At 41.4% G+C, this 11,440-nt stretch overlaps 1 protein-coding gene across 1 annotated transcript in view; it reads left to right on the top strand.

Annotated features, from left to right (window-relative positions):
- COPS3 (COP9 signalosome subunit 3) overlaps nucleotides 1-4,640 on the top strand; it is a 28,966-nt gene extending 24,326 nt beyond the window's left edge. The window contains exons 10-12 of the mRNA XM_029058201.2: nucleotides 1,559-1,672; nucleotides 3,624-3,704; nucleotides 4,284-4,640. Of these exons, the coding sequence (XP_028914034.1) occupies nucleotides 1,559-1,672; nucleotides 3,624-3,704; nucleotides 4,284-4,337 (249 nt within the window). The 3' untranslated portion in view covers nucleotides 4,338-4,640. The remainder of the gene's footprint in view (nucleotides 1-1,558; nucleotides 1,673-3,623; nucleotides 3,705-4,283) is intronic.
- Nucleotides 4,641-11,440: the final 6,800 nt, after the last annotated feature.

Here is an 11,440-nt window from a genome sequence, read left to right on the forward strand (position 1 = left end):
GAGCAGACAAGTGGCAGAGCTGGGACTAGAACCCAGGTCCTGAGTACTGACCTGAGTCATTCAGCAGCAGAACTGGAACCAACAACTCTCCCCGGTGTGCTTGGAAACTTATAGAATGAAAACTGAATCACTAAATGTTTTCCCAATGGGAATAGACCCTAGTCTCTCCCCCCCAACCCCTTCAAGGAAGAACCCAGAAGATCAGTCCTGAGCTAATTCTCAGGAATCCAGACAGAACGGGATCAGCTCCGAGGCTGTTGTGAGCCTCCCTAATAGAGCGTAAGCAAGCGTTCAGTTTCCTGATTATGAAGTCTTTCGGTCGGAAAGGGGTACAGACTAAAGCTTGTTTCATGCATTTTGCAGTGTCCGACCCTTTTGCCGACTGTCACCAGTGGTCATTAGCACCTCAGGGGAACCAATTTTTAAATAGTTATAATTGGTACCTTTTGCAGTGCTGGTGAACTTCGGAAAAGGTGTTGCTTGGCAATCCTGTCATGTAGCTTGAAGTAAGTTCTGGAAGGCATTCCTGGCCGAGCCATTACAGCTGTGAAATTATATCCCCTATTCTTCCATCGTGTTTTATCCAAATCACCATATAAGACATCATATTCTGGCAGGAATACCTGTTTTGACTCTGCATTTAGTGGGTGCCAAAATCACAAGGGTTATTCTGCTAAAATGAATCCGACAGGGAACACCAGTTCATTTCACAAAGCTCCCAAATGAGATTGAAATTTAAATACAATAGCTTTCAATATCTCACTTCCAGCTTTCCTTCTAGAAAGGCTTCTACTTTGCCCCCCATATCCACAGTATATCATCGTGAAACAGTTTACCTCAATAGCACCTTCGGAGAAATACTGCGGGATTTAAATTTTTCCGAGAAGAAAATCAAAATTTACCGTCAAGGTCTTGGTTAGCGTGATTGGCCGAAAAGACAAGGCGACCCGGGGCAAAGCCAGTATTCATTTGGAATGAAAAAAAAAAAATCCACATCAGCTCTTAGCTGCACGAACAAAAGCTGCCTTATTTTCAATCCACCCAAAGAGGAATTTACAGCTAATGGATAAGGCTGTTTGAGTTCAGGCAGGGATGCATTTGGCCATGTCATTTCGTGCTCAGATGCCTTTCTGATTCAGTGAGACCCACTCGGTTGTCAGCTACTCCAGGGGATTCTTCAGGGGTTATTCTGCTGCTCTCTCTCTCTCCCCCCCTCCACCCCTCACCACCTCGAGACTCCCCCAGACGGTAAAAGGCTGGCGCCTGTAGGAGCTTGAAATGCTTTCCAGCAAGCAGATGCATTGATGGCAAAACTCCTAGGGCCGATTCTAAAGGAGGTACAGGGGCCTTTGGCTGCACAAATGTCACCCTGAACTGCCTGGAGCTCCCCGCAGTCACTGCTTTAGTGTGTAGTGTTAATTCACCCTGTGGAGATTTTGAATCAAACCGAAAAATCCTCTCCAAAAACTCTTGCCTCCTGTAGAAGTTGCGTCAGCGACTGTCGGGCCCCACGTTCCAGAATTAGGCTTTCTCAGATACGCTGTGATTCCTCTTCCAGATAGAAGATGGTGAAATCTTTGCAAGTATTAATCAGAAGGATGGTATGGTCAGTTTCCACGATAACCCTGAAAAATATAACAACCCGGCTATGCTTCATAACATTGATCAGGAGGTAAGAGTGTGTGCCCTGGATTTGAGACTGTGAACTTGCCGTGGGCAGGCAGCGTTTGCCAACTCTGTTGAAATGGACTCTCCCAAGAACTTATTTCAGTGCTCTGCGCATAGTAAATGCTCAGTAAATATCACTGATGGTCAATGGTGGTTGCACTGTTGGAGCATGGCCTAGTGGCAAAAGCACGGGCTTGGGAGTCAGAGGTCGTGGGTTCTAATGTCGACTCCACCACTCCTCTGCTGTGTGACTTTGGGCAAGCCACTTAACTTCTCTGGACCTCAGTTACCTCATATGTAAAATGGCGATTAAGACTGTGAGCCCCTCGTGGGACAACCTGATTACCCTGTGTTTACCCAGCACTTAGAACAGATGTTCATCCCCTTGATCCTATTTATTGCTATTGTTTTTGTCTGTCTCCGCCATTAGACTGTAAGCCGGTCAAAGGGCAGGGACTGTCTCTGTTACCGAGTTATACATTCCAAGTGCTTAGTACAGGGCTCTGCACATACTAAGTGCTCAATAAATACTATTGAATGAATAGTAAGCGCTCAATAAATACTATTGAATGAATGAACAGTGCTTGACCCATAGTAAGCACTTAACAAACACCATTATTATTATTATTGCGATGTTTTTAAATCGGTAACTAAATATCTGAAGTCTGCCCTGACTCCAGGTTCCTCTCCGCCGCCTTTTTCTCTGCTTGCTTCGGCCCCAGTTATGCTAATGTGGTCAGGGTTTCTTGTCTTAATGAACGGATTAACCACGCGTTAATTTAGCTCTTTGAATTGGTACAGCACCTGTGGTTGCCGTCAGTTTCAAACTGGGTGGTGGTTGCTTTCTGAAAGACATTGGAAGGAAGCAATCCCCAATGACAAAGTGTCTGTCCATGTGCAAATAAAATCATCATATACACATGTGACCTCAGGGGAAGGAGTTTAGGTCTCATGTATCTTTGAGAGGGAACCCTCCTTGCAATGTAACCTTGTTAATAATGCAAATTTTAATCACCACTGTTTGTTACCGGGTGTTCCCAAGGGTGCTACAAAACACCTTTGAGACTGATGTCCTCTCCTCTTCCATCAAAGAGGCTACAAGTTAATTAGGTCGGGCGCAATCCCTGTCCCACACCGGGCTCACAGTCTACATAGGAGGGAGAGCTAGTATTGAATCCCTATTTTACAGTTGAGGAACCTGAGGCACAGAGAAGTTGAAGTGATTTGTCCACGGTCACTCAACAAGCAGTTGCAAAGCCAGAATTAGAACCCAGGTCCGTCTGGTTCCCAGACCTGTGCTCTTTCCACTAGGCCATGCTGCGTCTCATTATGAGCATTTGCAATGTATAGCAGTGTGCTCTGATGCCTTGGTGCCCCTCCCCAACGTGTCTCTCAAGTTATTGGGGTGCCCACCCTTCTCTTCTCTCCTTTCCTGGCGAGGCCTTCAAACATTACGTTGGCCATCTGTAGGCACACCCTGCTTAATCAGAAGCAGAGTGGCCTAATGGGTAGGGCCTGGGCCTGAAAGAAGGAACACACTTTTAATCCTGGCTCTGCCATTTGTCTGCTGTGTAACTTGGGCAAGTCACTTCTTTGTGACTTAGTTTCCTCAGTTAAGACTGGAATCCCCACAGGGGACAGGGACTGCATCCAACCTGATTATCTTGTATTTACCCCAGCGCTTAGTACAGTGCCTGGTACATAGTAAGTGCTTAACAAATACCATTTTAAAAATATGCTTGAATTTTGTGGAGGGGGAGGAGGGAATGGAGGGACACGCATCTCCTTTCTGCTTAAATTCAAATAAGAAGCTGTGGGCCTTTAAATCTATTTCTCTCCCTCCACCTACAAACCTAGGGCCAGGATCAGATCCATTGCCTTTTAGGTAGTATGCAAAATTTGATTGACTTAAGATGTTTTTCTTTTCATCAAGTTAAAATATTCATGTATTTTAGATGCTGAAATGTATAGAGCTTGATGAACGGCTGAAAGCCATGGATCAAGAAATCACAGTGAATCCTCAGTTTGTGCAGAAGGTACTTGCTTTGTATTTTGATTTATTGGCTAGGAGGGCATTGTGTTTTTCTGCTGCAAGAGGAACTGTATTGCTTTCTCTGCAAATTGCTGCAATGAAGAATAAGAATGTTGACTTGGAATATCAGCGCCCTTCTGTGCTGTCATGTCCAATGAGAAATGAAATAATTCAAGCTTTGGAAACTGTTTCAGTTCTTTAGATGTTAATATTTGGCAGGGGACTGGAGCCTTTCACTTCTGGAGTGTACAAAACGAATCTGTGAAATATTCCCAGTTCTAAAGAAAGTGACACTTATGTAAATGCTTTGGACCAGAAAAGAAATAATCCAAGAAAGGGGCGTGTGTTTTGTGTGTGTGTTCGGGTGAGGAAACAAGAGATATGGGGGGAAAGTTAAAGGATGTTCCCTGTAACATGAGGATTGATGTTGAGGCCACATGGGGCAAATCTTCCAGCGTCTTATTGCCATTGTCAGAGAGAGAATGCCAGGCTGGACGGATCATTGGTCTGATTTAGTAAACGCTATTTCTTATATTCCTTCAGGTGGGAGAAAAGAAATAACTCTTCCTTTTCCCTTTTACAGAGTATGGGGTCACAAGAAGATGATTCAGGAAGCAAACCATCCAGTTATTCTTGAAACTAACATTATTGGTTATTTTGTGCTTTAAAACAAAAGCTAAAAAGAACCACCGCTTTCTGGATTGGCCGTTGGAAAGTTTTAGGAAAGCAGAGAGGACTGTGACTGTTTCACCTGGACATTAAGAAATTAAAATTTTGTTTTGACATCGTCAGACCCATATGCTTTCAAAAATATTCCCTCTGCAAAGAAAGGAAAAAAAATTCTAAAATTTTAAAGTCTGTTGTGGATTTATTTATCTTCAGATTAACATCAATAAGGCATTAAATAATCTACCTTTTGTTTTAAATGGCTTGAATGTCACTGTGTTCCTGCAGCATTTCTTTTTCTTTCTGCAAAGACTTTCAAAGATGCGTTTTTGTTGAGAACAAAGGGAGAGTACAGGTTATTATTTGAAAGCTCTTTGTCTCCTTAAAGCTGGTGTTTGATTTATTTAAAAAAAAAATGGGTTTGCCTGGAGGGAAATGTTATTTAAGGATTTAACTTTCTTTGTAGACTTAGAAATGTATCCCCAGGGGAATTGACAGAATTTACTTTCAGTTCTAGAGCGTTCTCTTAATGTTTATACAATAATTTCAGTGCTGGTGAGGAGTTGGAAAGCACAGGGACACTCTCATACAGTTTAAGCACTTTTTAAAAATGTCATTGCTTTCAATACCCTATTGTAGTCTTAGAAATAACATTTTCCACTCACAATTTTATTGTCTTCATTTGGCAGACGACAGGGATTTCTGCTCCTGATTCCACTGTTGTGTGTTTTCAGTCACTCTGTTGTTAGTTTGGTTATTTGTTTTTAAACGCATCTATTAGATTCATCCTAATATGACTTGACTTGCCCTGCAGTATAGCTTGAAACATTGGAGGACTGTTTTAAATCATGGGTATTTTGAATTTTGTTAACCCAGGAAAGTAAAGTTCAGCATTAAAACATTTAAAGATTTTGTGGGCTGCTGGGGGGGGGGGGTGGGGAGGATCCTAATCTAACAGACTCTGAAAGTGGAGTTATATTTTTTGTGAACCTTGTTTAGAAAGGGTTGTGGGAAAATCAAGCTTGCAATGCCAAAAAACAATTACAATGAGCATCCTAATCGCAATGCAGTATTATTTGCTTGGAGGAATTTTTAATAGCAACTTGGACATTTTCAGGATTTCCCAATTGCAGTTTTACCCAACTGTCATTAACCAGGATATGCTTTCACTTTCCTTCAGCCTTTTTTTAAAAAAAATCTGTATTTATTGTTCTAAAGTAAGCTTAAATGACTGGAAAATTTTTGTTGGAGTGCAGTGACTTTATTATTAATGAGAAGGCCATAACTCACTGGGCCCTGGAACTGATAAGCGTTAGTGAGCTGATCGTTATCAGTGGTAACAGAATACTGCAGTATATGAGGTCTTCCTCCCCAGTTTAACTTGTCATTCTTATGACAGATTTTGGAATTAGAAGTAAATGATCCATTTCTGTAGAACAGTTTTGCTCATCTGTGGTTTCCACTGCTTTTACTCCTGCGGAGAGGAATGCTTGATGCCTTAGCTTAGCAAAGCCTTTTAGGGTGATTATGTGCTTTTTCCAGTGAAGAAGGAAATGTTTGATTGAAATGATATCCATACGATAGTAATGAGAATGGATGACACTTGATACTGTCCTTTTCTGAAATCCAGCTTGGACTCCACTCCAGTTTCCAGGGATCTGAATAGAAGGCGATAAGAAACTTGGAGACTTAGTGCCACTGTCATGGCACCAGATAGGTTAGAAAGTGCTAGAGGATTAGAAAGTTCTCCTCCTGCTGTTATCGATGTGGAAGAAATTCATCCTTTCCCAGGGTGGGTGCAACAAAATACCATTTACTGTCCATTGTCACATAAAACAGGGGTTACATTCTAGCAGAACCCCACATTTAAGATAACTCGCATACTAGTATTCATCTTGGGTCTGCCGGGCCCAGATACACGATAATAGTAATTATCATCATCAGTGGTATTTACTGAGCCCTTACTGTGTGCAGAGCACTAAGCGCTTGGGAAAGTACAGTACAACAGGGTTGGTAGACACGTTCCCTGCCCGCAGTGAGCGAAGAGTCTAGAGATGGCAATTATTAAGGGCTTATTATGGGCTAGAGCCTGGGGTAGACACAAGATTTTTGTGATTGGACACAGTCCCTATCCCATATGGGCCTCATCCACGTGGCACAGATATGGAAACTGAAGCTCAAGGAGGTCATGTGGCTTGCCCAAGAGCATACAGTAGGCCCGTGGCAGAGCTGGGATGCAAACCTAGGTCACCTGACCCCTAATTCTGTGAGCTTTCCATTAGGCCACGCTGCCTTTCTTCCTCTACCACGTCGCGCTGTCTCCAAACACACAGTGTTGAAAAAATATTCCCTAATTCTGCCATCATGTTCTGTCCAAAACGTGTGGTGAAAGCACATTTTGGAAAAGCCAAGCACACCAACTTCCATTCTGTAGTCTCAAGCATCATCCACCTTTACCTTTTCAATCAACAACCTTGTCAAGAATCCTGCCATCTCTAGACTAGGTTAACGGACTGAATGTTATTTAGGGTTGCCTTAAAAGCTGATTTGGAGGTTTTAAGAGTAAAAACAGCAGCATTTGCCCCTAAGGGAGAATATTGAGCATAATACATTTCTGTTTCATGACTTTACTTCAAGGAGTACATTTGACTAGGTGGGCTAACAGACTTGCCTCAAAACACATACATACACACCAGTTTATCTCATTATTATTATTAGGATATGGTGCTTCGACTGTTTCACTGGGATGCAGTTAGCCAGCAAGAATCATCATTGTGATGATTCTGTCCTGTATTCACCTGAAGTAGGAGTTTTTAAGATAGAAGATGGAAAGTTTCTGGATAGAGTCTAAGTTATTTTCTAATTTGATCAAGGTGGTGATACAGTGGTGAGTCACTGTGACATTATTGGGCAGTTTAATGGGATTTGTCTGCTCCATGAAGGTGGCATTTCTAAAATGAAAGTATTTTTATTTCATTAAGTATACCCTGATATTGGGCATCCCAATAAAGGACATGCAGAAGTAGCTTCAAAAAAACAGCATTTGTTAAACCATCTAAAACAACCATGAATTTGCCTTCAGAGGATTTTGGAGAGTTCTTTAGCCTTAGCTTTTGAAATAAGCTCTTTCGCTTACTAATAGTTTCACCAAAATGCTAACTAAACTATGTATTTGTGTCTGTCCATGCAGACCTCCTGCAGACCAGTTTGCCTTTCCATTAAAGCTTGTGGTGAAGTTGTAACTCCGGATTTGTTAAATTTGCTCTTAGTAATGGTAGTAAGGTATGTAAATCCAATATTATATATTACCGGCAATCCAAATCATGAACGTGTGTGAGGAAAGGAGCTTCTACACACACATAAAACCGAGTTATTGGAATGGCCAGTTAGAAAATGATTGGCAATGAGGTATTCCTGAAAGTTTTCTGTTGAATATTTCAATATTTATGATCAAATTAGGAGGCCAATCTGCAGCCAGTATCTAAAATCAGGGCAGACATTCGCTAATTGGCCTTACTGGAACCCCGAAACAACCAACTTAATTCTATTAGAATAAGTGAACAACTGATTATATTTACTAAACATTTATTATGGGCCAAGGAAAGCAGATCAGGTACAGTCCCCATCCCACAGAGCCCACCGCCTAAGCAGGAGGCAGAACAGGTATTTTATTCCCATTTTACAGATTAGGAAACCAGCGCCCAGAGAAGTTGTTACTTGCCAAAACTCATGCAGGAGGTACAGACGTAGCTGGGACTAGAAACTAGGTCTCCTGACTCAGTTCCATGCTCTTTTCACTAGGAAGAAGCAGCCTCCCTATCATTGAAATGGGTGCTCGCCAAATCTGTTGAGGTACAAACGCTAAAATAGCACTCTCGCAGTAAAAAAGTAAGTGACAAATGTCTAATTTCTGTTTCAGCATTTGTCATAACTCTTTTGTGCAACTCCTGAAGCAGACTGGACATGTTCAACTTGAGCGTGTGGTAGATATTCCTTGCCTATCAATGGTCAGTCATATTTATTGAGCACTTACTGTGTGCAGAGCACTGTACTGATGCTTGGGAGAGTACAGCACAACAATTGCATAGTTTACAACACAATTGCCTAGTAGATAGAACACAAACCTGGGATTACAAAGGACCTGGATTCTAATCCCAGCTCTATCACTTGTCAAGTGACTTAATTTCTCTGGACCTCAGTTACCTCATCTGTAAAATGGGGATTAAGATTGTAAACTCAATGTGGGAGATGGACTGTGTCCAACGTGATTAGTTTGAATCTACCCCAGTGCTTAGTGAAGGGCCGGCACGTAGTGCTTAACAAATACCTTTTAAAAAAACTCAGTCATTTTTAAGAAATTTTAAATCTGCTGATTTACCAACTCATATGTCAGCTTTACTAGTCAGTAAAACTAGTAAAAACTAGTAAGACTTACTAGTAAAACTAAAAATCACACAAAAAAATCTTTTCTAAAAGAGTCTTGATCGGAAAGATGAAAGCTTAGTCTCAGGTTGGTCTTGGAAAGAGGAATATTATGGTAAGAAAGGGAGTGGAATATCCTGATGGTCAACTTGGAAATTAATAAATTATCTTCATTTTTAGTTGTTTATTGAGTTAATTATAATGGAATATTCCCTTTCTCTGTGAGTGGCTGTTGTGATGGTTTGGGGGATCAGGCACCTTTGAGGTTTTCTGGAATAGAACTGCATAAATGAATAAAGAATGAATGGTATGTATTAACACCTCTCCAACTGAACTTTGAAATATGTCCCTCCCTTTGTCACTTTCCTCAGCAGTCTAAGCAGGCATTAGTAGTCCGTGTTTAAGCAGGCATTAAGTAACTGGATTTGCGATGAACATGAAGCTATAGCAGATGAAATATGAAAGGCTTTACTTCCTTAAACCCCTTCAGCCTAGTTATGAAAAACAAGTTATCCCAGTAAAATAAAGCATCAAGAAATGCCAATTCCAATCTAACATACTTATTCCTGACTGCAGGTTTATGCATTTCCAAGAATTTTGAATTCTTCACAATTTAAATGATGTATACATGCTAGGATTAGTCATAGTGTTTTATTTCAGGTACCATTTGTGTTCTTACTAATCAATCAGATTTATAAAAATTCCCTAGAGGAATTAAGTCTCAGAAGTCACATCAACTGCTCCTGTTTTAAGTACAATAAATTCTCACATATGAGATAAACGTATTTGTTTAAGAGAAGTATTCTCATCACTGCGTATGGCTGTTTGACGGCTTTTTTCTGCACTTTTGAAGTTACAACATGAGCCTAAATGCGCTAATCAATCAATCATCTATATTTATTGAGCACTTATTGTGTGCAGAGCACTGCAGTAAAATTTAGGATTTCCATTTTTAGTTAGAGGGTGTGAGGGCTGCTCTAAAACTGTTTCTCCTATAGGTTGGTTTGAGAAACCTTGCCCAGGAAGGTAAGTGCCACAGGAGGGAAATACAAAAAATAGTTGATTTCTGGAAGCTAAGTGTGCCAATTTGAGAAGTCGGAAAGCATAATTTAGGCCGTCCATAGCTGGTGCTGTTAGTTTTTAGCCTGGCAGTTACAGAAAGTCCTCAGGCTTAGGACACAATTGAGTCCTTAAAACTGCATCGTCAAAATGTTGTAATTCGCCGCCAATTTTTCCTAGGAATAATGTTAAAAATGGTGGGTGGGTTCCTGAGCAAGGCCAGGTACCCCCTCTGCCCACCTTGCTCAGCCCCAACCCTATCCTGTCCCCTTTGTCTCCTCAATCCTTCCCCTAAGTAGTTTGTGCTCTTCTAAGTCTCCTGTATTTGGCTGTGGCCACTCGTCCACTGGGACAGTGAAACCAAAGGCCCCGGGGCAGGTAATGACAGTGGAGGAGGTAAGCAGAAAAGTAGCAGCACACTCTTTCAATCAATCAGTTGTATTTATTGAGCGCTTATGGTGTGCCGAGCACTGTACTAAGTGCTTGGAAGAGAAGCAGCATGGCCTAAGGGATAAAGCGTGGGCCTGGGAGTCAGAAGGACCTGAGTTCCACTCCTGACTCTGCCACTTGTCTGTTACCCTAAATTATGGCCTAAATTGTGCTTTCCAACTTGCCAAATTGGCACACTTAGCTTCCAGAAATCAACTGTTTTTTGTATTTCCCTCCTGTGGCACTTACCTTCCCGGGTAAGGTTTGTCTTGACCTTGGACAAATCACTTCACTCTCTGTGCCTGTTACCTCATCTGTAAAATGGGGATTAAGATTGTGAGCCCCATGTGGGACATCGGCTATGTCCAACCTGATTACTTTGTATCTACCACAGTGCTTAGAACAGTGCTGGGAACATAGTAAGCATGTAAATACCATAAAAAACAAACTGAAAAAACCTCTCCATCAACTGGTTCTTTTCTCCAAGGCCTTTGCGTACCATTGCCTTTTAATCCCAGCTTTAGTCTTCCAGGGCAAACTGAAGCAACAGGTGATAAGTGTACCCCCTTGCCCATTTTTCCTGGGAAAAGGAAAAAAGCATTAAAGCTCTTGGTATATATTTTTTAAAAAACTGGCATGTGTGTCTGGAACTGGACCTAGGCAGGAGATGTTACCAGAAATGGCTGGGGAGTTGTGGACCGCCACATAAATTTAAAGAGCTCTTTTAACCTATATTGGTTTAGTTCCTATGTGCCTTTATGTGCTGTTCAGAGACTTACTCATCAGGACAGATCAGCAATCTTGTAGATGGCAAAATTAATCAGTCAATAATATTTAAGCAAGCACCCGTTGTAAGAAGAGCCCCGAACTAAATGCTTGCAATTGCCCCCAAGGAATTTACAATCTGGTGGTTATTTTCTGTTTTGTCTCTTCAGTGCAGTCCATGTTCTTAGAACATCTTTTGGGTCTCCCTTCAAAATAGAAAATAGTACGAAGTTAAGAATAAGGCCAATTCTGTACAGTATTTTGCACTTTCCCCCTAGTTTATCAAACCACTTACCCATCTAAAAATATAAAATTCAGGAGCCTAATAAATGTTTTAAAGAGGCCTCTGTGGTTAAAAAAAACCTCAGCTTTCTCTCTTCTTACCTCTAAATGATTTTT

This window comes from Ornithorhynchus anatinus, chromosome 2 (assembly GCF_004115215.2).
Source record: "Ornithorhynchus anatinus isolate Pmale09 chromosome 2, mOrnAna1.pri.v4, whole genome shotgun sequence".
In the NCBI taxonomy this organism is placed as follows: Eukaryota; Metazoa; Chordata; class Mammalia; order Monotremata; family Ornithorhynchidae; genus Ornithorhynchus; species Ornithorhynchus anatinus.